General features: G+C 41.3%; 1 protein-coding gene across 1 annotated transcript in view; it reads left to right on the plus strand.

Moving 5' to 3' along the window:
• XDH (xanthine dehydrogenase) overlaps positions 1 to 27,953 on the plus strand; it is a 51,364-nt gene that overhangs the window by 17,013 nt on the left and 6,398 nt on the right. The window contains 23 exon segments of the mRNA XM_009881843.1: positions 956 to 1,097; positions 1,911 to 2,003; positions 2,781 to 2,932; positions 3,826 to 3,919; positions 4,750 to 4,859; positions 8,908 to 9,092; positions 9,640 to 9,814; positions 10,265 to 10,354; positions 11,006 to 11,175; positions 13,728 to 13,851; positions 14,243 to 14,362; positions 15,927 to 16,039; positions 17,895 to 18,006; positions 18,679 to 18,812; positions 20,270 to 20,357; positions 20,981 to 21,067; positions 22,475 to 22,666; positions 23,150 to 23,295; positions 23,821 to 23,902; positions 24,501 to 24,596; positions 25,317 to 25,445; positions 26,672 to 26,746; positions 27,600 to 27,652. Coding sequence (XP_009880145.1) covers positions 956 to 1,097; positions 1,911 to 2,003; positions 2,781 to 2,932; positions 3,826 to 3,919; positions 4,750 to 4,859; positions 8,908 to 9,092; positions 9,640 to 9,814; positions 10,265 to 10,354; positions 11,006 to 11,175; positions 13,728 to 13,851; positions 14,243 to 14,362; positions 15,927 to 16,039; positions 17,895 to 18,006; positions 18,679 to 18,812; positions 20,270 to 20,357; positions 20,981 to 21,067; positions 22,475 to 22,666; positions 23,150 to 23,295; positions 23,821 to 23,902; positions 24,501 to 24,596; positions 25,317 to 25,445; positions 26,672 to 26,746; positions 27,600 to 27,652 — 2,762 coding nt within the window.

Raw genomic sequence — 27,953 nt, forward strand, 5'->3', positions numbered from 1 at the left:
CTGAATTAAATACATTGGTATCTTAGCTAATTGACCTGTGCTCCCTTTATAGTGTAGGAAGAGAAGTAGAACCTATGGGATGTAGCTGAACATATGTTTCAACTAGATGACTTCCAGAAAGCACCAACTTCTCTCCACTCAGTGTAGCAGAAGTAGAAGTTGGCTGGCTCACACTGGCATCAAAAGTTAGGTTAGATTAGTTTCTCTCCAGGTTTCATTCCTGTCTTTTTTGGGGTAGTTTTCCCCTAAGCAAGTGTGTCCCAGCCAGGAATCTAGTCCAGCATGTTTACAGCTTCCTTCACATTTAAAAAACAACTGAAATTCGATGGTTAGTTCTGGTGCTGCACCCAGCCTGAATGTGTCACAAGCTACAGCATGAGTAGGTTCTCATAGACCGTAGCACAATATATATTTAGCTTGATAGGCCCCCTCTGTTTCTTCTCTGAGATGTTCCCCTGCCTAAGGGTTGATCTGGTGTTGCTGGGAGGCAGCTGTGTTAGTCCGTTTTCTTCCGTCACTGGATGAAGGAATTAAAAAGGGAACAAGAATCAGGCCTTACGCTGGTAACTCAAATTCAGCAGTGCTAAAGACTGACATTTTTGCAGTGAGATGAGAATGGGTAACCCATTATTTCTAAGATGGCTGAAGCCACAGGCATTTGCCCGAACTTTGGTCAGATGGAGCTTGCTGGCAGAGGTCTTGCCAGGGAGATGTGGCAGCAGCATGCACCCGGCAAGATCGGCAAGGAAAACTTTTGTCAGCATGAAGAAGACTGTCGTCACTGCTAGCAGAAGGATGGGGAATGGCTAACTGCCAACAACAGTGTGGATGTCACAGCCACCTGTCAGTAACTTGACTGAGATGGAGCCTGGCCTGGCATAGGCATGGGCAGCATGTGAGCAGGGATTCTTGGCTTGATGTAGGGTTTGAGTTCTATTTGAATTCACTTTTGCAGACTCAGAGTAACAAACAGCAGAAACAGCTGTGTTTCAAAGGCGAGCGTGTGATGTGGATCCAGCCTACAACTCTCAAGGAATTGGTGGCTCTCAAATCCCAGTACCCCAATGCCAGGCTCGTTGTGGGGAACACGGAAGTTGGTAAGAGGAAGACCTGATGCTTGTTATGAGCAGTTGGAAAACTTTCCGTGGAGTATTTTGCGAGAACAGTGCAAATGTAGACCTTCTTCATGCCATTGCTGTTAAATTGCTGTTTAATCTTCAGGTTGTATGTAGGAACAATTTTTCTTCTCAGATAGGTTAATCTCACAGTGAATGTTTTTCCCTGTTCTTTGCTGCGTTGGGTAAGGAAAAAAAAAAACAAACCAAACAAACCTTATCTAGCCTCTGAGCTTTTGTGCTAGTTTTGTGGAATTTTGAGAAGAGGGGAGTGACACGGTGTAAAATGTCCTCATAATCAAATGAACTCAGTTATGAAACCTGTGTTTTGAAAGTTTGTTCAGTGAGTAAACTCTCAAGACTTGAAATCTTACTGTTTTTCCCCCCCAGTATACTTCTGCAAACATAAGTGCTGAGGATGAGAGTTGAGACATATTTAGTAATTCTGTTATTCTGAGCCATTGGTTCAGGTGACAATCCCCACACTTTGTGTGGTTTGTTGTATTCATTGTTCTTTCCTGAAGGATTATGTACAGCAATAGCCAGGTTACACAAGTAATAAACAGTGTATTTAAGGTTATTGCATGCCTAAAAAAGAGCCTCTAAACTTCCCTATGAGAATGCTGGTATTAGTCAAAACCAGCTTTTAGTTTGGTACCTCTGTGACCTCATAATCTGTGTCACAGATGGTCAATGAACTGACTTTAATAGGCCTGCTGCCATTTCATTGGGAAACAGTTAACTTAGGCTCTCTCTCACTTGTGTGTAACTGAAGGAATCTTACTTTTCCTTAAGGTATTGAGATGAGGTTAAAGAACATGTTGTATCCAGTGATAATAGCACCAGCATGGATCTCTGAAATGAACGCCGTTCAGCACACTGAAACAGGTGAGCAAAAAAAGAGGTAGAATGCCTGTCTAGTGAGTGAAGACTCCGTGGAATAATAAAAAGGATATGAAGGAAAATCCCCAGATTAAAAATTGCTTTCTGTATGTGTTAATGCCTCTCCCATGCAGAGAATCAAATGAGTGATATATAAAAATAATTTGACAAAGAGGGCTTTCACTAGAAGGTATATTGGACATTTTTTGTTTGATGCATGGTGTTTTATGTATATTAACTGGGTTAATAGTGGGTTTCAATGGGCAATCTTTTTATTTAGAAAGATTTTAAAACTAGTAACTGGGGGGAAAGATGCTGGATTTGACAGTTTAAGTAACTAAGTGAAATATTGCATTTATTGTTGTGGTGGAAACAGGTAACCTTACAAATAGAAGTAATTAGGACCATGTAGTGCATGCGGCCCAATAACTGATAGCATGTTTAAAGTGGGAAAACTGGAGAGGAGTTGGAGTTCACCTCTCAAAGGACAAACTAATACCTATAGGAAGGCAGTGTCATTCATAATGCGCTGAGGCAAAAGGGCAGTGAGTTACTGTCATATGAGAGGTAGTATCACCGTGAGTTGTGATTTAAAGATAATTTTGTTCTGAGGATGCGATGTTTACATGCAGTGCATATAAAATTGTCTAGTGTGACTGAATGTTTAATTAGACTGTCTAATTAAACTCAGTGGCATCTAAGCTTTGTAGACACAGTTATAACGGTCCTCCTGTACCTTGACATTTGGGAGAACAACAGTTCTTTTCACTTGTTTGTTTACAGGGGTAACCTTTGGCGCTGCCTGTACCCTGAGCTCAGTAGAAGAGGTGCTGAGAAAAGTGGTGGCAGAGCTTCCTTCTTACAAAACAGAGGTCTTCCAGGCTGTCCTTGAACAGCTGCGGTGGTTTGCAGGGCCACAGATCAGGAATGTTGCTGTAAGTGACTCAGGAACATCAGGGACTTGAACTGAAAGTTTAGTCTGAGGAGCTGGTCTGCCTCATCCAACAGGGGTGAGCCTTGTGCTTCTCACACGAGAACATTTGCAAATGAAGGCAAAGAAGCTGGTACACGTAAACCAACCCCAGGAACTGATAGCAACGGGTCTCAGCTGGTATCTGTGCTACACTAATATCACAAACTTAGCAAGCAGGGGAAACATGGCAGTTGCTGTGATCAGGATAAGTGCGGGAAACTGTAGTGAGATTTGACTAATTTAACAAAAAAGTATTTAGAGTGCTGACAAACTTCAGAGAAGCAGGTGTGTAGATTTTTGCCAGCACAGCTATGGTAGCCATAGTGTTAATGCATCAGATCTGGCAAATTTTCCTCTAGTTTTAAAGGGAAAAAGGAGGTTGGTTCAGTGTGTTCAAACTCTATATACTGAAAGAAAAAAAAACAAAGCAAGGAAGCAGATAAGCCAACCTCCCAAAACCAAAATTTTATTCCACAAGATACTGTTCCATACATTTGTGTTCCAGCCAAAAAATTTGGATTCCTTAATATTACTGAAAAGATGCTCTATACTTTCATGGATCTTTCTGTAATTGAATTTTGGCGTTGTAGTTTGATCATAAGGTAGTTTTGATGCATTACCCAAAGACTGTTTCAGGCAAATGTTAGCATTGACTGGGAACTGATTTCATGGGTTTTGTTTTCCCACTTCATTGAAGTCCTAAAATTGCTGAGTGAGCAAAAAGAATTTATCAAAGCAAACTCAAGCAGAGCTAACCTGTAGTGCACCATGTGTGGAGTAATGCAGGATTACAAGATGCTATGGCTGTATGTTCAGGTTTTTAATATTTATCTGATGCATATATTATCACTCTAGGCTCTTGGTGGGAACATAATGACAGCAAGCCCAATTTCTGATTTAAATCCTGTGTTAATGGCAAGTGGAAGCAAACTGACTCTGGTATCAAATGGTAAGTTACTTACATTTCCTTGTGGCCCTAAGGAGGGTGGGATAGTCAACAGTCCTCTGCCATAGATTGTTAGGTCACGTCAGAACTTCAAAGTGGAAGTTAACATTACATAAAATAGGCTTAGTCTGAGTCTTCAGGGGTTTTGAGGCTGAAGTCCTAAGGCTTGGCCTAAGGTTGGCTTCCTAAAGAATTTTGAATTTCTATGCCAGAATGAATCTCTGGTGCTGTGTATGTACTTACGGACACATCCTTGTGCAGAGCTGGTTGAAGATGTCAGTTCATGAAAAACAATACGCATGGAATTGTTTCTGTCAGTATCATACTTTGATCCTTAAGGATTTTTCAGATAAAGATTTAAACTTGTTTTACTTTTTTCTGTGAAGAAAGTCAAATGTCTCAATTTGTATTTGCTCTTAGGAAGAATTTTTTTGAAATAGGATCCTTGAAGTAAGTGGACTGTCTGATCAGCGACTTTCTCTTGTACTGGTTTGGGTGCAGGCTAAGGAAAGGGGAAAGAGAGAATTACATTGGGATGTTGGAAACTAGTTCACCTGGAGGCTCAGCTTTAATTAGATTAAGAAGGAGGGAGGTCTCTCTGATCAGTTCCTGTGCAAATAAAACTTTGTATGTAGGCAGAAGCTATCATAGATTCCATAAGGACCAAAGTAAATCGGAGAAAATCCTTCCTGATTTGGTCTAAGAGGGTGGAAAAATGAAAACTGATATCATATCAAGAGTGATTTTTGTAGGTTGAAGGCTCTTTCACATATACTATTGCCATTCTTCATCTGAGTTAATTCATCTGCAATTGATCTCTCCTTGCTCTACAGAGGGCAAAAGGACTGTCACCATGGATGAGAAGTTTTTCACTGGATACAGAAAGACAATAGTTAAGCCTGAAGAAATACTGCTGTCTGTTGAAATACCCTACAGCAAGAAGGTAAGCTTGTAGGAAAAGGCTTCAATGGCCATGGAGCTAAAATGCTGTTATTTGAGTGTTATTTTCAATGTTAGGCACTTTTTCCCCTGGAGACTGACCTCCAAATGCTTATGTAGTCTCTAGTGGACCAGGAAGCAAGTAAATTATTTTGTGAAAATCTGGCAACATACTCTTTTTGACAAGCAAGGGGAGTTGGGCTCTATGATGAAGGTGTCCTATTGCAATAGGACAAGGGGTAATGGTTTTAAACTAAGACAGTAGATTTAGATTAGACATAAGGAAGAAATTTTTTATGCTGAGGGTAGTGAAACACTGGCACAGGTTGCCCAGAGAGGTGGTAGATGCCCCGTTGCTGGAAACATTCAAGGGCCCTGAGCAACCCGATCTAGTTGAAGATGTCCCTGCTCATTGCAGGGGGGTTGGACTAGATGACCTTTGAGGGTCTCTACCAACACAAACTATTCTATGATTCTATGATAAAGTATAGTAAGCCTGAGAAGTTTTCTAGTGCAAGAAATACAAATTTCACTTTATTGTCTGGAATTTTTTGAGCGCATTTGGTAATGATGAAAGGTGACAAAGTGATGTTCTGAGAGGTCTAAGTTCTGTTTGAAAAATAGGACAGCGAAGATGCTAGCAGGTCCTGAAGTAAAGTGAAGGTTCCCGAGGCTCCTGCTTCATTTCTGTGAACTGAAATGGGAAAAGAAATGGGGAAAAAATGTGTATGGATAAGAGGGAAGTTCAGTTTCTGCATCCTCGCCTTGTAAGACTGAAACCACAAGGACTGATTATTAGGGCATATTGGCAATATGGACTTGCAACTTCAAATGACCCTGCAAAACTTCCTTCGAATAGAGTAATGAACACTTCTCTTCTCTAGTGGAACGAACCATAACTGATTCAGAGTATCTAAGAAGTAGAACTCTTTTTTCCCCTGAAGGGCTGAGAACATCAGACTGTAGTTTTATGGCTGTGAAGTTATTTACCTGCTTAAGGCTACAAGCAAGGATTCACAGTGTAGTGACACATTTTATTTATAAGTGGAACACACTGATTTACTTGAAATGCCATCATATTATGGGATAGAACCAATAAATCTTTTTAGACAAAAGATCTAATTTTTGTCTTTTAGACAAAAGATCTCTCTAATTTTTGTATCTAACTATTAAGGGAACACAGCTATTTTATGGTTGTTTTCCATCTATTTGATTGATTCTTCTTTGATCTTGTGATAATTGCAACAAGCATCACTTTTTGTCAAAATGAGAAACATGCTTGAGGTAGTCGATGGAAAACACTATATTCCTCCACCCATATGACAGTCATGGCAATTTCACAAAAACAAATGTTTGCTAGCAGAGCAATGGCTTTGTACCTAGGTTATATGCAGCTCATTGATCTGAAAAACTAAAACAACTTTTGAACTCTCTACTTCATGGTTTCTTGGCTGATCTTTGCTCACAAACATGAAGTCAGGGAGACTAAAGTTCTTCAGGAGATGTCTGAAGGTGCTGGCATGCTGCAGGCAAAGTCTTCTAGAACTGTGATTTCCTCACAACTGGAATCAGGGCTGTGTCAGCACACAGCTAGATTGAATTTTTTGGTTTATGTTTGTTTAAAAGTGATGTTGCTTCTTGCATTGATGTGATTGGCCAAACAACAGAAAGAATTAGACTAAATAAGTTTAGCAGTTTACGTGATTCTGTATTACTGTAGGGGGACTGAGCTTTGGGTAGGCTTTATCACAGAGAGACTCTTAAGGGAGAGGAGGTAACATCTTTTTGTCCTGATAGTTTGTGTGTCAGATATTTAAGATATTCAGGGAATAAAGATTTTTGAGTCTATACTTGTAAGGGTATTGCAGCTGAGCAAAGACAGTATTTAGAAAAGGAAACAGCTCACTGGATTAAAGATAAAATATAAACAGATTCCAGAAAAGAAAACTGCCTAGCTTTTGTGTATAAAAAGTAATTCCTAGAACAGCACATATCCTTTATTTAGTAACCCTTTTTATCTTCTGCACTATAAAAACATTCCTTTTGTTCTAGATAATGTTAACAAATGTTATACACCACTTGTGTTATTACTCACTTAGTGACCATCAGTTTTTCATGTCCTTTTCCTTGCATACATCTTTCTCTATTATATTTGTCCCTGTTACTTAATTTTTATGACAATGTTATTCTGTATCACATAGACATTTACTGGATTTCAAATAGAAAAAGCCTGACAACACATTGCCTATATATTTCTATCTTTAGAAAACAATCTTAACCTACTGTTTGCTCAGTATTGCCATCATGGGCTCATAGTATCACAGTCATTTCTCTGAAGAGACAGAAAGTGGTCATGAAATCTTACTCCATCCTTTAAATTAGTATCCTCTAACCTTCATCCATTATTGATCTCTATATTCCAAGGTGGTGTACTGAAAAAAATGACATGGAAACAATGTTTTTGCAATTGTGAATTTTGCCTATGAATCTTTTGGAGCCTGTGGATTTCTTACTGTGCTCCTACCTAGTGTTGCATCTTGTCTGAAAGGGGAGAGGGTAGACTAATCTAGGTCCCCAATATGTAGCCCTTAAGAGTAAGGGTTGCTTGGTTTTTCTGTGAGAATAATACCTAGAAACTTTCACTGCGATAGTTTAGAGGTGACATGCTCTGTTGTTTTACCAAGCGGTAGGGCAGACATGGGCAGCTGATCTGATGGTTACCTTACCTATGCTTCTAGTGAGGAAAAATAGCGAGTGACTTTTCTCCCACAGGACTCTGTACCAAGAAAACTAAGGTGTCTTGCAAGGAGTGAAGGCAAATATTGTCCTCTTGTTGCAGTCGTGTTGTTGGAAATCTCTGAAGTGTCCAGTAAGAGAAGAGGCTGCTTTTTCTCCTCTTTAAAAGCTAGTTGGTTTAACAAGCAGAGTGGCAGAATGTCCTCATTGGGAAGATGCTATTGATGCTCCTCTGCTATTATCTGCTGGCTGCCCACTAATTACTTGAATTCAGGAACTGAAACACACCCTTCAGTTATATCTCCAGTAACAAGTTCTCGATGCACAAAAGGGGCCTCTTGTGAAACTGTTCTCATTGCCAACAAGAGAGGAATTGTTCTTTACAATAACGAAAGAATTGCTGTCCGCTTCTGATTAGAAATAATTAATGGAAGAGACTGCTCTGCTGTGCAGGGTCACTTGGCGAAGCTATTAGAGAAGAAACTTGGCAGAAAACTCTCCAGAAGGGCCATGCAAAGACATCAGATCTGATTCCTCTGTGAGCGTGCAGGATGCCTGAACAGCAATTTGTCATAATCTGCAGGACAGGCAAGGGGAAAAAACTGACTGTAATGTGACTCCAGGCTGACACCATCACTCAGTGTGTACTGGTAGCGTGTTAATCTCTTCTTTACTGCCGCTCTTCGTAGGAGAGCTGCTGAGTTTTGTGAGTTGTAGTTGCCAGTGCTTTTAAAGAACTTCCTCTGTGAGGACCAGCAGAGGATTCAGGATAGTCACCGAGAATTATGTTTGTGGTAACAGATTGTGATTGTCTTATATTAGTTGGTCTGGTCTAGTCTAGAACTGTGAGACATTTGTGATTATTGATTTCAGTTCTTGCAGAGTTCAGAGACTTCCGAAGGGAAGGGGTTTAGGATATGAGTTTTACTGATTAGGCTTCCAGCTTTGCAGCCTGGGAGAAAGAACAAGTTGTTAAGGAACTGTAAGCTTGTTTATGTACGAAAAATCTGTCCTGGTTCTTCCCCTCAAGATATGGAAAAAATGTGACAGGTATGAGCAGATCTCTGTCAAAGCTCATTTCCCACACAGTCCTAGGTTGGCTAATAACCACCAATCTAATACATTAGAACTAATCATTGATTCATGTGAAAATATAGAGCACTACCTGAACAAACATGTCCTGCCTGGCTGTGCAAGATGAATCAGCCATATACAGTTCCCTGGAATCCATGTAGCAATAGGATAACAGCTTGTCCATATTTATACTCCAAAGCATACCAAGGTAGAAAAAGAAGAAATGTTCTTCTGTCTTCTAGGGTGAATACTTCTCAGCTTTCAAGCAGGCTTCCCGTCGGGAGGATGACATTGCTATTGTGACCTGTGGGATGAGAGTTCTGTTCCAAGATGGCACTAGCCGAGTGGAGGAGATAAAACTAAGCTATGGAGGAATGGCTCCTACAACTGTCCTGGCACTAAAAACTTGCCAGGAGCTCACTGGCAGGTAGGAATTCTTCTGTGATAGAAAGGCGGTGTAGTCAAATGGTGCTGACATTTACAGGAGCAGTTCAAATACCCTAAAGTCTCTCTGATAGTACATAGAAGGAGAAAGGGGAAGAAGTGTAGCTACACACAGTGTTTTGTGTGATGCCTTGCTTCCTCCAGTACTTCTTACCCTCAAAGATCGATGTCAGTCAATCAGAGAGGGTAAGAGAGAGAGGTAATTCAGAGAGAGGGTAATTCAGAGAGCTATTTCCTTGTTAAATTCATTCATCTGTTGAAGTGGGCAGAAGCTAGATGTGGGTATGACCTACAAAACTGACTTGCTTTTAAACTGGACTGAGAAATCTGAACTTTTATCATTTAATAGCTTTTTCATGACTTTAGAAAGGCTGATACGAGCCCAAGATCAGAGCAAAGCTGACACATACTATAAGCAGAGGCAGAACAGGTGGCTATTGCTTGTGGGCCTGCCATGTCAGAAGAGTCAGTCTGCTCCGGTGATATTTAAGGCTGAGCAAGGGCTCTGTGTCACCTTTGTTCCCTTGCAGAGACTGGAATGAGAAGCTGCTGCAGGATGCCTGCCGCTTACTGGCAGGTGAGATGGATCTGTCTCCTTCTGCACCTGGTGGGATGGTGGATTTCCGACGCACGCTCACACTCAGTTTCTTCTTCAAGTTCTACCTGACGGTCCTTCAGAAACTGAGCAAGAACAACAATGGCACTGTGAGTGCTGCTAGGGAGGGCAGATTTGGGGAAAGTGGACTTGTATGCGCTGTCTTGGTGGGGAAGGCATGGGGAGGGTTCAGATTCAAGCAGAGTTGTATCTGATAACAAACTCCGTGTTGCAATAGCTGCTAGAGCTGCTCTACTCCTTAACTGCATGACAGTGACTAGTGTATCTTCCTACTTGCTTCCTGGTGGCATCCCCACCTTCCTGTGGAAGGATGCTGATCTGTGGGTTCACAGTAGGTTCCTGGACATCTCCCCTTTGTTGCATTACAGCTGCTCTTGTGGGTCTGTGCCTATTCTTTGCACTGAGCCTGAGCCCTGTTTGCCTTTCACCTGGTAAAAAGATGAATTGTCTTCACTGGAGGATGGAGAATATCCTGGGCTACTGGGGAACAGGAGAAAGGGACTAGCAGGGAAGTGATTGTTCTTTAATGTCTCTGGCAGAACAATCTGTGTGAGCTCGTCCCCTCGAACTACATGAGTGCTACAGAGCTGTTTCACAAAGATCCCATTGCAAATGCCCAGCTCTTCCAAGTAAGTAGCAGTACCCAGGCTTTTCTGTAGCTCAAACTGTGTTTTTTATCTTCTTGTCTCCCTGAGTATTGGCAATACATGAACATATATAATGCCATTACTGAAGGCTTGTATTTGGATCTCAGTCCCTTCCTTGCTTTAGGATACAATGTTCTTTCTTGTCAATGCCCGAGACTGTTCCTGATGTGTACAGCTTCATAAAAATTGCTGTGGGTAGCACTTTCATCCTGCAGCCAGCTCCATATCCAAACTGAAATTGCCCTTCTGCTTTCCCTAGTTACAGCCTGCCTTTCTTTCCATCTCTCAGGCTTCAGAGTCAGGATGTATCATCTTCCCTATTTCTCTGTTAATGACCTGCTCTCTTCAGCTTTCAGAGTAGAAGCTAGCTTCAGAACTCAAACCCTTTATGCAACCTGTCACATCAAACCCTTCTCTTCCATAGCACTTTCAAAAACCTAATCCCTTCCACTTCATTCTCTACAGCCCCTCTGTATAGCCACTCTGTCTTGTTTACCTTTCTTTTCCACAGGACTGAGCTCCCATCCTATTCCCCATCTCACTGGAAAGTCTCATGGTGCCTTTTGCTCTCCTGTCAATGCTTCTCTCCCCTGCAATCTAAGCAGTAGTAGTCAGTCATGTGTTTTACTCCAGGAAGTGCCCAAGGGGCAGGCCGTTGAAGATATGGTGGGACGGCCTTTGATGCACGTTTCAGCAGCCAAACAAGCATGTGGAGAAGCTGTTTACTGCGATGACATCCCTCACTATGAGAATGAGCTGTATCTAACGCTGGTGACCAGCACCAAAGCCCATGCTAAGATCCTGTAAGTGTTGCTTCTGAGTTTCAGATGTTGGAAGCATGCAGTGCCTGGTGGCTTAGAAAACATTGACCAGTCACGTTGTGGGTGAGGGAAAGCTTTTTGCCTTAGTGGGAACTCCAGTTCGTTGCACGTTGTTACATGGAGGTGAGTTGTATGTGTCACAGCTGCCTTGCAAGTCTGCATCAGTGGGAATATGAAGGAATTAACACCAAACTCGGAGCTTTGCTGAAGCACAAAGCCCTCAGCCCTAGGTAACCTTCTTGAATGTCCCATCTCTTATACTCAAATATGCAGGATTAAAAAGGAGCAGGGTAGGAGAGCACCACAATGTCGGAGGGAGATGCCATTTTGATCACTAACTAAAGCATGCAGCTTCAACATGCTCTCTCCTATCTGCCTAAAAATTTAGATTGTAACACGCAGTTCCACCACAGCACTCTTGCTGGAGAGTTGTCTGTGTGTGTACTGTCTTCTGGTTTTTGCCTTGCATGGTGCTTGCTTACACTGGCTAGGATCAAGCCCTCTGCATAAAAGTCCTATGTGAGTTAGCTTCAGCTATTAGATGTAGACCTGTTTGTGCTTGGCTGTAGCAAGGTGAGTAGCTCAGTATTTGGAAATGCAGCTGTCTGAAAACATTTTGTCCATGCAGGGCATGACTGATGCATAGTTTATAATAACAGTGACCAACTCTAGAATGCCTGTCCTGGCAGGTAATGGCACCTACATTCTCATACGAGTTTTAATGCTGTTGTATTGTGGGACTGACTGCCCCCCTAATCACTAATTGCGCTTACATTGTGGTGGCTCTGCAGGCTCCCATCTGCTCTCAACTGTTTTGATGTGGGATGCTGCATTACATTGCCTCGTGTCATCCTCAGTAGCCTTGTGATGTGCTGTTTATTCCTTAGGCAATACTTCCTGCCTATTTAGGCTTCCTGATCAGAGGTTTCCCACAGCGGTCTAACACAGAATGGGCAGCGTGGTCGTCGTGGATGCACAGATGTAGTAGTCGACTCCCAGGTTATGAAAGAAATTGCTCTGTCATCATAGTTGAGTCTTAGGTGTTGCAACATGGTCGTTGATGAGTGCTGCACACATATAAACATGGTTACTGCTACCAGTGCAGATGGGGCAATAGGGAAAGCAACAGATCTATGCCTGTGGCCACAATATTCAGTATTTTCTAATGATTGCTGTACACATTCTTTTGCATTTGTGTTGCACACTTACGTTTCAGGCTGTAAGCCTGTATTGTTTTGTAGAGGAAGTGGCAGAATATTTCATCAGGTGACAGAAGTATCTCAGCCTATGATTTTGCCAGTTGAAATATTGGCTCTGAAAACTTCAACCTCACCCGAGTCAGATTTTGACCAAGCGTAAATTAGAAATAATCTGCCTCTGTATTTAAACTAAGGGAAACTGTCAGGGGATTGTTTCTGAGGCATTACTGCAGAAGCACGGGAAAGTGAACTTTCCAAAGAAAAATAGCATTGTCTTCAGTCCCTACTGTCTAAGAGTTCATGTGGGAAAGTTCATTCAGACATTTAATGTCTTTTTTAAAAAGTTTGTAGCTGACTGTGATGCATAAACAGCTACTTTCAGGCACAGTTTGTTTTGGAGTTTCAGGAATCTAAACAGGCATGCTGAAAAAATTGCAGCAATTTACAGAAGACAATAAATCATTCAGTTAGCAGAGACAAAGCCACAGCTTTTCTATTTGCAACAGTTGCCTTGTAAAGCAGGCCAGTTACATAGCCAATGTACAAAATATTGCAAAGGGAGCTTGAGAATCTTTTGTAATACATTATTTTTATGTGTTCCATATAAAAATTCAATTATATTGCACTTTTGTAGTTACTTTCCATCCTGCTTGTCACTTAGTTTTACATCTGTATATGATTTAAGCAGACAAACATTTCGGTTAGATACCTCTTTTGCTGATTACCAAAGAAAGCCTTTCATGAAACTCTGTCTTCTGGAGTGTCATTTCTTTAGCATCCTTTTAAATACCCTGCAGCTTCCTTGTGATTGATACTCAACAACTTCTCCCTGACTCACAGCCACATTTTTCTCTAGAGGTGAACTCACGGTAGATGGTACGTGTCTGCAGTAAAATTTCATGTTTATCAATAGACGGGGAGGAATCTTGCCTTCAAAGACTCATGGCAGCTAAGGTGACAGTGGAGGCATACCACCACTAACACCAGTCTGTCTTTGGTAAAGGGTGCCAAGGGATCTTTAGTACTCACAGTGATTGGATCAAGCTCAGATATGTCTTGGGGAGATGATGTATGATACAGTACAGTTCAAAGCAGCAGACTGATGATCAGACTCACAGTGGGGATTCAGATTATTATATAGCTCCCAAATGATTGTAGTCCAATATGTTGCCCTTTCTGTCTTGGTCTCACATGATATTCTTCTGACAAACTCCTCCTCTTTTGAATAGCCAGACTTTAGTGAATCAGGCCTGAAAATTGATCGGTATCTCTGAAGCACTGGCAAAAAGAAAAATGAGAAATAATAATGCTTCCTCTCCTCCTTTCTTTCTTTAGTTCTATAGATGCATCTGAAGCCCAGAGTGTTCCTGGGTTCGTGTGTTTTGTCTCCGCCAAGGATGTTCCTGGCAGTAACATCACTGGTATTGCTAATGATGAGACTGTCTTTGCTGAGGATGTGGTATGTAGTTAAAAATAGCCTTTTTCAATCACACTGATCAGGAGATAAGTTTTCTCATATTGTCCATTGAAATCCTCAACCTTATACAGAGAGAAATCCTAATTGTACTGGAGCTAATAGAAATCTTGGTGCCAAATTCAGGAAGGCCTGAGTCCCTTTGCCCCATGCCCCTCTCCTCTGTGTTATCTGCACTTTTCTCCTCTAAACTGCAGGCTCACTCAGTCAATTAATGTCTGGAGTTGTTTGTGATTGTTTTCACTTGACTGTTTTTAAATAGACTGGTCTGAATAAAAACCTGCACAAAAGGAATAGATGAAGAGAATTATCATGAGCCTCTCAGTTACTGCATATATATACACTGAATGATGGTGGGTCCTAATCTTGCCTGTAGGTCACTTGTGTTGGTCATATTATTGGTGGAGTTCTTGCAGACACACAAGAACATTCCAGAAGAGCGGCTAAAGCTGTGAAGATCAAATACGAAGAGCTAAAACCTATTGTCACAATTCAGGTAAGGTGGCTCAGATCTGCTTCTGTGGTTAGCTTGGGACTCCCTGATGTGTAGTTAACTTCTGTTCTCACACACGTGGTTATTTAGCCACGTGTTTTGTTAGTCTTTGTGGGCGCAGCAGGATCTGGATAGAAGGAATAACTTGTATATTTAAATATAAAGAGGACACACCTTTGATGTGGTACTGATTGGGAGTACATTAACTTGTTCTGGGTTATTTAAAGCGGAAAAAAAAAACCCCAAACTCTGGTAAATATGTTGTGTTCACCGCAAATTAGTTTAAATTAACAAGGTTACTGTTAGTTCCGTTCTTATGCACAAGTGCTTGCTTTCAGTGTTCTCTGGTATGACCATGCTGGCTTCATTGGTATTCATTCATTCTTCATTCTCTGATTTATAACACTCAATAGTAGGGTGTGAAAATGTCTCTTCTAGCCCTGTCACTGCACGGCTTCTCTGAGATTTCTGGAGACCACTTGTCTAGTTTCTAAGCTGATGAAATTATTTTTCAAGAGTTCGCTCTCCACTGTGAACATTTCCACTGACTGTATGGACACAGCCCTAAAGTGGCATTTCTCAAAGCTGAATAAATTAATGTCAACAACTTGTTATCATTTCATGATTTTTCTTTTTTTTTTCTTTTTTAACTAGAAGGCTTGTTGACAAGATTTCCTTATGTGACAGTAAAAGCAAATGATAATATCTAATACAGCATCATGTCTAGAAATAAGAAAAAAAATGTATAAAGCCATTCTTATTAGGGAGAAATTAGAACCATGGGATTCTGATTAATTTTTTTAATTATTTCATACCATGTGTTTGTAATGTGAATTGTATTCATGCAAATACAAAGACTCTGTGCGTTGTCTAGTACAGACATCACTGCTGTCATCTGTGGACAGAGGTTTTGGGTTGTTCGTATGATTTGTGGGTTCACAAACAATGTGTGAGAACTTTTCCTTTTCTAAGGCTTCTAGTTTTTTATTCAACCACAGAACATGAGTGGAGCCAAAAATGTGCTGATTTTTTTGTTGTTGTTGTTTGATCATTCTGTGGGTTTTTTCATTATGGAAAGCTTCAGTTTTGGCAAAAGTGAAATGCGTTTGTAAAGCTTCCCCAAGAAAGATTATTGTATATTAGCTCAGAAGTGAACTATTTCAGCAGAAGTTCTCATTCCATCTGAGAGGTTTAGTTTTCTCCTGTCTCTTTTCTTTTTCTCTTTTTTTTTGTTTTTCCCCTTTTTCTTCCCTTCAGGGTCACAGGCTATAGTTAACATAAGTTGTCAGTCATAGCTTTGGTGGCTACAGACCTTGAGGTTCTGAATCCGTAATGTAAAATGGGTCAGAAGGAGCAATTTAAGATTGTCCAGTTATGGTGTTTATTGTGAAATTGCTGTGTTGCCAACAATTTTGTACTGCTTTAAGTCAAGTCACTTGGCTGTTACTGTAGTTAGTGTCTGATAAGTTCTTGTGCTTTTTATCTTGGATATTTCTTCTTCAATCAGAGGAAGCTTTGTTTTCATTCCACTTCCACAAAAATTTCATTGTTTCATTATGTTTCCTAGGAGGCAATTGAGAAACAATCCTTTCTTAAGTCTATAAAGAGGATTACTAAGGGAGATGTGAAGAAAGGATTTGAAGAATCTGATCACATTTTGGAAGGTGAGATTAAGCTTTAGTACTTCTTTTAAAATAGGATAGTTTGTGACAAAATAGGTCAAGCTATCAGCCTCCTTTTTATGTATATGATTCTGGACTCATGAAAGTAAGGCTTACAGGCCTAAATTAATTTCATATTAAGTTTCAACTAACTGTTTATATACAAATAGCTCACACAAGATTTAATTTCAGCTTCAAATAGACTTGGATGCTGCTAGCTGTCCCCCTGTAAACACCCTCTTCCAATGTAGGGACACATTCTTCTGCAAATATTCTAAGAAGTGATTTTTTTTTTTTTTTTTCCTGAAACATATCCATATAAGTGCTTTTCCCTGTCCAGACATAGTCTGGCCTGAATCTTATAGACAGTTTCCTTTAACTTGGTGTACATCTGTATCTTATGAAAATGGGACGTATGTGCATCTGAAAACCTGATCCACCACCATTGGTAGCTGTAGGTATCATGAAGAACATGGCACTGCCTTTCTCAACCCTTTGAGGAGGGTTTTTTTTTTTTGGTGTGCGTCTTGGTTTCATTCAGTTGGAGTCAGCCAAATAAGTTGTAGAGATATTGGTAAACATAGCAATTATCAACAACTGTTTCAAACCTCTTTGAGTTAGGAGGGGAGAGTGCCAGGGCTGTGAACTGGAATACTCTTGTCAGACCCATGTCATTGCTTGGTGTATGTGACTGATCAACTGCTCCTGAGAGGAAGGGTCTCAAACATCAGACCTTTGGAGAATTATGTGTTTATTGCTAAGAGGGTGTTGTATCCCTCTTACAGATCTTAAAGGAAAGTTAAATCAGTTACGGGCACAAAGCCTTGTGTGAAGGAATTATTCTCAAAGATCAGAGAAGCATGCCCCCCTAGGGGAATGGGGGGAGTTATTTAACTGAAACACCCATTTCCAGGTCTGTCATTTGTTGTATTTTGGTATGCATTGTTGAGACTTTCCTCTGCAGTCAGCGATTGGTACTGGCGCATCAAAGGTGTCATAAGCTGTTTTTAACTGATTCTTATAGTGTACTATACTATACAAAAGGAAAACACTGTGCTAGGCAAGGCAGAGATTGTTCTGAGCTAGAAGAATAGGTTATTTAAAAGGCTGCAATACTGTGTGAATGCCAGGCCAACCCCCTGGAGGAGACAAGAGAAAGGCCCCTGCGATGTACCAGAGAAGGCGTGGTCTCACGCAAATGTGCATTTCTCACTGATGTACCTAATGAAGGCAGCTATTTTGTTGCTGAATTGAATAAAAGGAAGAGAGGAATAGGATTTTGAGAACTGCTCTGAATATTAATTTTCATGGCAGCTGAATAGACCAGGGCCATGACTGAAAAAGGAGGTTGATTCTGACATTTAATAGTGTGTAGCATGACTGGAAATTGTACCCTCAGCGCTGCCAGGTAAGATGTCCTGGGAAAGAGCCACATGCAGTGACAGAGAGTTGATTCCAAGTTAAATCATCTTAAGCATTTTGGGTTTCTATTTTTGTCCCCCTGTTCCAAAGTCTGTAACCTTGTATTTGATGTGCTCAGCTAGACTATTCTTGATTTATTTTTATCCTTCATCTCAGTGGTGTTAGCAGGGCGGTCTGAAAGGTGCCAAACACTGTTATCGTAAGGGATGCTGCGTCAGTGGCATGCTGTGCCGGCTTATGTTTGAAATGCCAGCCACTTGTGTTTTGGACTGAAGATTTCCAGAAAGTGAAGGGAAGGGGGGGTGGGGTGGTGTCTGGGTAGTTTTGTGTGGGGTTTTTTTTTTTTTAGCATTGAACCAGGAGTGTCAATTTTAGAGGGTTTTCATTTAACATGTGTCAAAAGGGCAGTAGCTTGCAGGCAGCACATGATAGGAGACACCTTGTAACAAAAGGAATGCCCTGGAGCATTTCTATCTGGAAACTCACTGTACTGTGGCTGTACCAAAGGGAGAAGATGGTGAGATGGAACTCTTTGTGTCAACCCAAAACCCAATGAAGACACAGGTACTGTCTCATTAACCTGCTACGTAAAAGGCATTTGCATCTCAGTTTCAGACTAGATAGATGGTTGTTTTATAGTTGGTCCTATCTTGTCTTGAATAAGAAGAACCATGCAGGTTTAGAGTTGGGTATGGGATCTAAAGTCCATGTCCATCCTGCTGGTGTCCTGAATCTGCTTCCAGGTGACAGAGATGTTTCTGGCAGCACATCAAACAAACATTGCATACTTAACCCTTTCTGGAGAGGGTGCCAGCTGGTGAGGAGGCATGGCTGTTGAATGGCATGTCAGAAAGAGAGGTGGTATAAACACTGACTATATATACCAACTCTGCCATCTTAACTCACCAAGGCTGTCCGAAGGTCTCATAAGAGACTAAGGAGAATGGCCAGAGTGGTACGGACATCAAACCCTGGGCTAAATGAGACCTATGTCTTGGTAACCTCATCTCATCTCAGTCTTTCCTGAATCTGATGCTGTCTGCTGAAGCACTGTGTGCCTTCCCACCTCAGAGATTAAATACTGGGCTTACTGGTTCCAATTGCGGGACCAATAGGACCTGCAATGTAATAAAGTATTTTCACTGTTGCAATGGCTGCAGAAAGGCAGTGTGTTGGTATCTAGTTCTTAACACCAGCTCAGCTCTGTACATGTTCTGCTCTTCTGTTTTTTGTTAGGAGTTTACTGCTAGTGCATTGGGAGTCCCTTCAAATCGCGTTGTGGTTCGAGTGAAAAGAATGGGAGGAGGATTTGGAGGAAAAGAGACTAGGAATACTATTTTGACAACTGCAGTGGCTGTTGCAGCCTTTAGGTAAGTTTGGGTGTGGGGAACAGGGCTTTTTCCTTTCAGACTGTTCCAGCCTACCTCTTTCTGGAGCACCATTTGCACTGGACCACTTTCAAGACTGTTCATGTCTTATTACTGTACAGCTCTTAGCAAGCCTTGCATTTCCCAAGGGAGGTGTCTCATGGGCTCTTAGATGGTAGGATGAATTGAGCCTGCTCAGAGGGGCTAAGCTTATGTGGGAATATCAGCTTTTAATAGCAAAGGGGGGGAAACCCCTTACTCTCCTGTTCCTGTGGTACTCTCTGAAAACTCTTCTGTCTCAAATTATCTGCCTCTTCACTCCAAACCCTTTCAAAATCCAGCACTAGCCATGCTTGTTGTTTTGTATAATAGAGTCTCTTCTTGCTCAAAACTCTGCTGCACCAGCCTTGCACCACTGCTTCTCTGCTCTTTTGCAAACTCTCCCTTTGGATTTTTCCCTAGGAATGGTGGTAGACCACTGAACAGAAACCCACGCTTTTCAAACCCCTGAAAGCTCAGGGAATGAACCTAGACTGTAACTGTTTGTGAAGCATAGATTGGAAATGTGCTTCTGGTTTCTGGAGTGTTATTATGGGCTCATCTTTAACTGTACAAATTTCTGTGGTGGCCTCTGAGATGACATTTTTGCACTGCGTGTAACACTGCCCTTCCCAAAACGGCCCTTGTAGGTGAGGATGCACCCTGCTGGCAATGCTAGGTGGAGGTTGCAACACATCAACAATTCGATAAAATACCTTTGAAAGAGAACAGCCAGAATGAAGCTCCTGTACTTAAAACAGCTTTATTTTTCCTGTTCTGAATAAACCACCTACTTACTCGAATTAATCAGTAATACATGTGCATTTTTTTTTCTTTCCTTTATCTCTGCCAGCCAAACCACTGTTTTTATATACTGGAGGTTACAAGATAACATCTATGGCATTCCCTAGATATTTTTACAACCTGAAGAGAGGCACTGGGAAGGCAGAATCGTTAGAAAATGAAGACGAGCTCCTCCTCTCCTCCTTGTTTTTCTCCTTGGATAATAAATAAGCAAATAAACAAGGCCAAACTGAAGGCTAGTCAGTACTTTACCTAGCATTATTATATAAGTCACATGGCATTCTCTCTTGCAAAGCCAAGAGGGGGCCTGGAGAAATAGTCTAGAAAACAATGATTGCTCAGTTATTAGTATCCGTCTCTGTAAGAAACTATCCTTCTCTTTAATATAAAAGTCTCTGCAAGAGTTTTCATGAACAGGCTCCAACCTCTAAGATCTTAATTATTTTTTTACTCAATCTTGATATTTTCTTAAGAGGAAAATATATAAACCAAACAGTTTACCCCTAACTCCTCATTGCCACTCTGGAAAGACAGTGCTCACCAAAAAGAGGAGTCTTGGTCTGGAGAGACTGTATTATGCTTTTCAGGCTTTGCCTGATAAATGTATCCTTTAACAGAACTGGCCGCCCGGTAAGATGCATGCTGGATCGAGATGAGGACATGCTGATAAGTGGTGGGAGACATCCATTCCTGGGGAGGTACAAGGTATGCACACAGATTAAATGAATGTATGTTGTCACCTGAAACATCAGAGAGTAGTGAGATACTGTGAAAAAACTGCTGCTCTGGTTGTTTCACTGCTGATCTCCCCTGCTGCAAATGGATCGGGTCAGCTGGGTTTATAGCATTTTTTTTCTGTTAAAGTCCTGCAGAAATTCCTTTGTCACAGATGGTTCGGTTCTTGTGACCTCAGCATAAATACTTCCCTCTTCCTTGCAACAAAGACTTTGCCCTTGCTGACAATCACATTGCTCTTAGATGCCCCCCATTTGTTTACAGTATTGTACTACTGTTTGTTTTGTTAATTTTGGTTCCTCTTCAATCCTCATCCAACTGCTGCTGCTTTTCAAAGCAAAAGCCTGTTAAGGAAGGTGTGGCTGTGACAAGCGGCCAGCACTTGCTTTAGAAGAGTTCTCTGGAGCAAGATTAAGATGCATACATGGACCCTTTACTAGGAAGCTTTCCTAGCTGCAGCCTGTGCTTGTCCTATGTTGCAGCAGAGGACAAGTCACCCTTTTTGCCTGTATGAGGTCCATTCAGTTTTTGGAGGGAAGCACGAAACAGAATATTTTGTAGAAAACGAATTACTGAGGAGACTCTCTTGACAGGTTGGTTTCATGAAGAATGGGAAAGTCAAGAGTCTGGAGGTGTCATACTACAGCAATGGTGGCAACTCTGTAGACCTCTCTTACGGTGTAAGTAAAATTTTCTGATGGCTAACAAGGCAGAAGATGTTTCCCTGTGCAGCCTTTTGCTCTGACTTCAGAGTGTTGTTGTCTACAGCGTTGCTTGCACATAGTGCTCTCTGACATGACTGAAAACAGAGCTTGATGGGTTTTTGGAGCTTCTACAACTGTTCTCTGAGTCAACTGACCTGCCTTGGCATGTGCCACATATTTCTTATTGATGCTCTGATAACTTGGATGAAGCAAAAGGGTCAAGAAAGTTTGCTTTGCATTACAGAGGGCCGAGATGGGAAACCTGTTGCACAATGCAAGATGACTGATAGTTCCCCAGCTTTGGGGAAAGTTAGTTCCTTGGAATAAGAAATATTCAAGTCATTAGGCTGATCAGGGTAGAGTGCCTAAATCAACAAGCTAGTTAAGGACTCGCTAAAGCTAACATTGTATTCACAAGCACTAAGGGGAAGAATGGGTCTGAGTTTGTCTCCAAGAATTTTTGCACTGAGTAAAAAATTCTTCTGTCATGCGATTGACCAAGCCAATAGCCTACCATCAGTCATGTTTATTCTAGTTCCTTTTCTCTAGTCCTCTGAGTCTTTGATAATTTTCTGCAAAAATGAATCCATTTCAGTAGGAGAGAACTGCTAGTGCGCTCTACCAGAGCCACGTTTGATGCTAGCAACGTGGTTGGTGCTGTGCAGAGCAGAATATCTTTGCATATATGCAAATATCTTTGCATAAACTGAGGGCCTGGTTGAGAGTGCATCTGTGCGAATTGTCTTTTTGACTGTGTCTGAATCAGGGGACTGGAATGCGCCCTATGTTGAAATAAGGTTGGGATATGCCCAGTCTACTCTCTGTGTTGCTGCTGGAAGTCTGGGTACACAAGCCAGAAAGAAGCTCTCACCCTTTCCCAATCTGGAAAATTAGTGGACAAACATCTAAAATCTTGACGTTTAGATATAGCTATGAAAATCTTTGTTTCATATAGTTGCCCATACTGCCATAACCCAGCTGATGAGTCGCTTGCCATCAGAAAGACTTCTTTTCCAGTAACAGATTACTGGTTCTTCCAGGTGGGTAATGGCATTTAGTAGTAGTTTGGCTCAGCATGAACAAAGGTTAACAAAGGACTTTGAAACTCAGTCTGTCCCAGGGTCATAAGTGTCAACAGAGAAGTGCTTTTATTGTCCTGTTCTTCAGTAGAGTGTCATACCACTTGACACTCCATTACAAATGGGAGGGAGTACTGGCTGCACCTCGATGGTCATCCAGTTGTGTTGACTGCAGAGTGCAAAAGAAAGTGCTTGTTGTTGAAAATTAGCTTCAGAGCTTTCCAGCCTGGTTTTGGCAGCTAGTTGGAAGTTTGACATGTGATTGATGTAAAGTGTGTCCCCCTGCCTTCCTTCTCTTCTCCAGGTTATGGACAGAGCCCTGTTACATTTGGATAACTCCTACAACATCCCCAATGTCAGCAGCGTGGGCATTGTTTGCAAGACCAACTTGCCTTCCAACACAGCCTTCCGTGGCTTTGGAGGGCCCCAAGGAATGATGATTGCTGAGTGCTGGATGAGCGACCTTGCTCGGAAGTGTGGCCTGCCACCTGAGGAGGTACAAATCCACTGACAAGTTTCAGAGTGGTGCTGCCTTTGAACAAGCTCTGAGATTTGGCCACAACCACAGAAAATTATTAAGCATACGTGCTTTTGCTTCATTTTTGCTAAGCCCTTAAGAAACTTTCTGTATGACTGCCATGTTATAGCATAGATTATTTTCTGCTTCATTAAATTCCCTTAGTAGCGTCAATTATGTAACACTTGCTTTAAGGACAGATATTCAAAAAAAGTCCAAAGGCACTAGGTACCTTAATCTTACTAACAATGTACTTAAGTCCAAGTCTCTCTTGAAAATTCCCAGCCTTAATGTCTTAGCCCCCCTTTTCCCATAAATAGATATATGTCTGTTAATTCTATTGTTCTGTAGATGAAGCAGAGAAATACAACTAGGAACCAACATGCTTTTGATGCCATCCATTAACAACACCTAGCCTGAAGCATTAAACTTGGCATGTCCTTTATATGTCTCTTTGGGAAGGTGCGAAAGCTCAATCTTTATAATGAAGGAGACCTGACTCATTATAACCAAAAACTGGAGGGATTTACTTTACGAAGATGCTGGGATGAATGTTTGTCAAGCTCTAGCTATCATGCCAGGAAGAAGCTAATTGAAGAATTTAACAAGTAGGTGTTCTGGAGCTGTCTTACTGGGTATACCTGTTGCCTACTAACTTCTGAAGTTCTCTTAGCAACATGTGCAATGTGAAGTAAGCCCATATATTTGCAGAGTGACTTCTAAAAATTTCTCATTTTGAAATTCCTTCAGGTTCACTGTGGAAGGAAAGCTCTGTCAGTGACCTGGTAGCTTAGATAAGGCAGGAATCAGACGTAGTATGACGTGATTTTGTAAGGGGAGGTGGGTCTGCTGCATCTAGCTAGACTTTTCAGATGGATGTCAAGGCTTTCCACTGCATTTTAGTCTTTTTTAGTTAGCATGTATATACAACTGATTAGTTAGTAGTCCAGACAATTGCTTCTATAATGCCTGGGGGAGCATCTTCAGTTTGGATTTCTTCTTGTTGGGGCTCATAAACAAAGCAAATCTTTCATAAAAATTACTGTTTTGATACCCAAGCTGTTGGAGGGAAGCATAGTATTGAGTTGTGATGAAAACTTCATGAGGGTACAAATAATGTTCTTTCCTTGTAGGCAGAATCGCTGGAAGAAGAGAGGGATGTGCATTATTCCTACCAAATTTGGCATCAGCTTCACTGTCCCATTTCTGAACCAGGTCCGTGAGTGCTGTACATCTTTTCAGTAGAAAAGCTAGATTTATGCTCCTTCCCCCAGGCCTTCCTCCATTTGTACCAAACCAAAGCTTTTCAGAGAAGCAGTAAATTAGTTAAGAGCAAGCACACATTTTTCAAACCAAAATGAGCAACGCAACGGTTACCAGTTAATGCTGTTAAAAAGATGCCACAGTGTAGCTATGTTTTCATGGTATTGTGTTATGTTAGTTTCCCTGCCTGTTCTCTCTTCATCAATAGTTGAAACACTGTTCCCACATTTGACCTGACTGAATGGATTGTCAGTGGTGTTAGCAAGTTCAGGTAGGGTGTGTGGCTGTTTCACAGGGTCAGGTTTGGGTTACTTCACCTGCTTTCTGAGCTGAAAATACTGACTGAGGTTTGCCATGTCATTGGAACTACTAGTGAGTTGGTGACACTAAACCAAATTCACCTTAGGTGTAAACTAGTGGCTTTAATTACATTGAAGAACAACACTTATCTAGTTCCAGATTCATTCTCTCTGTAGTCTGTAACTGAAGTCTGCCAAATACTTCACTAGTTCATTTAGGATGACTGTTGGATTAATATTCCCTTTTATAGGCTGGAGCTCTGGTCCATGTGTATACAGATGGCTCTGTGTTGCTTACACATGGTGGGACTGAGATGGGTCAAGGACTTCACACCAAAATGATCCAGGTACCGATGAGTTTGAACTTAACCAAATAAGACATCTTTTTGGGAAAATTACAGTCACTCTATAGTGTTGCCTCAGACAGCTTGACACTTCCTCTATGTGCATGCGTAGGGTAACAAATCATGACTAGTTCCTCCTAATCGTTTCAGCAGCAGTCCTAGATTTCCATAGTGTTATTACAATTGAGTATGAGAATTAGCATCTTCATCATCTTAACTCTTATTAGGTAGATAATGCAGGTTACGCTTACAATCTAGCTTCTCTGGGAATTTCTTTTCATCCCATAAACCTAAAGTTTACATATATTTTATACAAAAATTAGTCATATTGCGAACATATTTATCTCCATATGCTAATGCCTTTATAGTTGAAAAGGCCTAAGGGAGCAACATTGCTTTGGAAGGGAAATGAAAGGGAAATCTAATAGGGCTCTTATCCTCTGATTCTCATAATTGTTGAGAGAAGAATTTAATCTCACAATAGTGAGGTGCATGCCTGTCATTGTGGCAAGAGAGTACATGTGTGCTGACACACATTCAGTCGGTGAAGGGCAAATTTAACAATGTTCTGGTGAGCTCTTAGTCACCGAATCAACCGAATCTTCAAGAAAAATGAAATTCAGAATGGGAGAGGTTAGAGGTTGCGGTGTGGATCCTAGCAGTAAGCAATGAATGATAATGCTCATCAGAGGTGCTTACCAATTGCTTACCTTTTCTCTGCAGGTTGCTAGCAGATCGCTGGGAATTCCCACCTCCAAAATTTACATCAGTGAGACCAGCACAAACACTGTCCCAAATACCTCTCCAACAGCTGCATCTGTCAGCACGGACATCAATGGAATGGCTGTCCATGTATGGAAGCTGAGTTATTTCAACTAGTGGGTTATAAGCTGGGACTCCAGAACATGAAAAGTTCATGCATGTTTATCTCGCTTAAGGAAAACGTAATCATCAAAGGCAATTCCAGGCTAAGGATACCTCATAACTTCTTTATCTGCTATAACTACCGACAGTGTTAGATGATGAATGACTATGTTTTTTTCAAGTTGTTTGAAATGCTCCTTCAGTCCTGTACTGGTTAGAGGTAGAACGGAACCAATTTTGTTCAGTAACTTCACTTCTTAGCTGGGCCTCTCTGCATACCATGCCTGGGCATCAGCTATAAACAAAAAAGAAAAAAATGCAGCCAAATGTCTGGTTCCAGGTTTCATACAGCTCCAGGTCCTTCGAGGAGACACAGGGCCGCATGGTTCTGAAGGCACTCTCAAAGTCCAGAAAAGCAATAGGCTGTACTTTTGTAGTTCTGAAATGGAGTGTTTGTGATTACTCAAAGTGAACAGAACAAATAATCTATTTAAATAACTAACTTCTTAGTAATTTATGCGGCCTTATCTGTAACAAATATATTGTGCTGCAAATATTAATAGCAGATGGTTTGTGGGCTGTGCTCCAGAACCAAAGACCTCTAAGTGTTGATACACTTAGAGTGAACAACCTTCTGTAGCAATGGTATTGTCATGACTGTCGCTGACATGGTAGAGTTACTGATGCATATATTTGCAGGCTATGTGACTTTTCCTTTGAAAAGAGGAATTTAGCATAGGCCGTTCTCAGGTTTAAAGAAAAGGCAAAGTAAAAACATCAGGCTGTTAATATTCTCTGCACAGCTTGTCTGAGTAGGTTGAATTTTGGCAAGAATATTTTTTTTGTCAGTGTTATGGGATCACCTTGCTAGATATGCTAAAGTGTCCTGCTATGACTGGGTATGGATAAAGTTACTGTATAAATGGGTGGACTTCTGATATTTTGTATCATGGTCTGGAAAGTTCTGTGCTGTATTTGGGATTCCCTTCTGCTATCAGCATAGTCAGTCTGTTTTAAAATCCTTTTCGGCCAGTGTTTCTTCCTATATAGCAAGACATTTGTTAGTGAACTTTGTTCCTTTTTATGATATGCCAAAGTCCTAAAGGCAATATTGATTTAAACAAAAGGTTCTTTGAAACTCTTACAGGGCTGTTAGTACTATAAGCTAACTTTTCAAATCTTAACATATTCCTTATTTCTCTCTTTGTTTTTAGAATGCGTGTCAGACTATCTTAAAAAGACTTGAGCCAATCAAACAGTCCAATCCCAAAGGATCCTGGGAAGACTGGGTAAGCTGTTTGTATCTGTCGTGAGGCAAGTGGGCATTGTCGGAGATTGTTTTAATTGGCAAAGCCTGTATGCAGGTATACCCTTCAGGCCTTCTGCATCTCAGTAGGGAAGATTTGAGCAAAGACAGTGAAACAGAAATCTGGCAAGGGAAGTAAACAAAGCTTGCAAGAGGTCATCCCCAAAACATCAGTTATGACTTTAATACTGAGATATTTCCAGATTCTGGGTCTTGTCTATGACAAACTTGACCAAATAAAAGTCTAGAGTGGTTATATATATCTTTGTAGTCAGGCTACAGTCCTGGACTGGAAGAAACCTGATTTGTAGTGAAGGGATTCTGTGACAGAGAGAACTCTTTGTTGAGCTGCCATCCACCTCCTGTAGCGGTCCTTGGCTGGAATATCTCTATACCTTCAATAGTAAGAGATTGATGTGCTGTAAGGCTTTCAGGCCGTTTTCAGATCCAAGCTCTTCTCTTCATGGGAGGAGCTTTAACTTTGTGATTTGGACATCAGGATAGGATTTCCTTTGGCCTCACTGAAGTCAAGATGACTGTCAGTTTAACCTTTGTCTCTGAGGTTGAAAATCTAACCTATAGCTAAGAGCCAAACAATCAAGAGCCAGTCTTATCCCTTTGTCAATGGGCAAATTCTGCCCTTGGTAGCTGCTGATGGGGCTATTCAGGGAAGCAGCTGCATTGTTTCCCTTGGCACTGGTGGAGCTGAGTAGCGTGACAGCTGTCTGTCACTGAACACCTTCTATTCCTGCTCTCCTGGAAATGTGTTTGGGGTAGCTATTTTGCAGGGAGTGGTTGGAGAATTACTGTTTTTTAACTCCTGTTCACTTTGCCAGATTAAAGCTGCCTATGAGAACTGTGTTAGCCTGTCAGCCACGGGGTTTTACAGGTGAGTGAATATTCACACTGTAGAGGCATGGCTCTTACTCGATTGCACCCAGGGAAATTCTGGGAGGATTTACAGCCCCTGTTCCTTTGTCACTGCTCTAACTTAGGGCTGCATGCCCTTTCCTACCTAGAAATGTTAAGCTGAGGTTAGCGTTCTCCTAGCTGGGGAGAGTCGTTTCCTTGGCTCTTGGGGCCAGGTTCAGATCTCGTGTAAATCTGAAGTGGCTTCACTCTAGCTGACCCAGGTCTGAGGAGGCATAATGAAATCACAGCTTTGCCTGGGGCTCTGCTCTGTGTCAGCC

The sequence above is a fragment of the Charadrius vociferus genome, unplaced genomic scaffold (genome assembly GCF_000708025.1).
Source record: "Charadrius vociferus isolate BGI_N301 unplaced genomic scaffold, ASM70802v2 scaffold610, whole genome shotgun sequence".
In the NCBI taxonomy this organism is placed as follows: Eukaryota; Metazoa; Chordata; class Aves; order Charadriiformes; family Charadriidae; genus Charadrius; species Charadrius vociferus.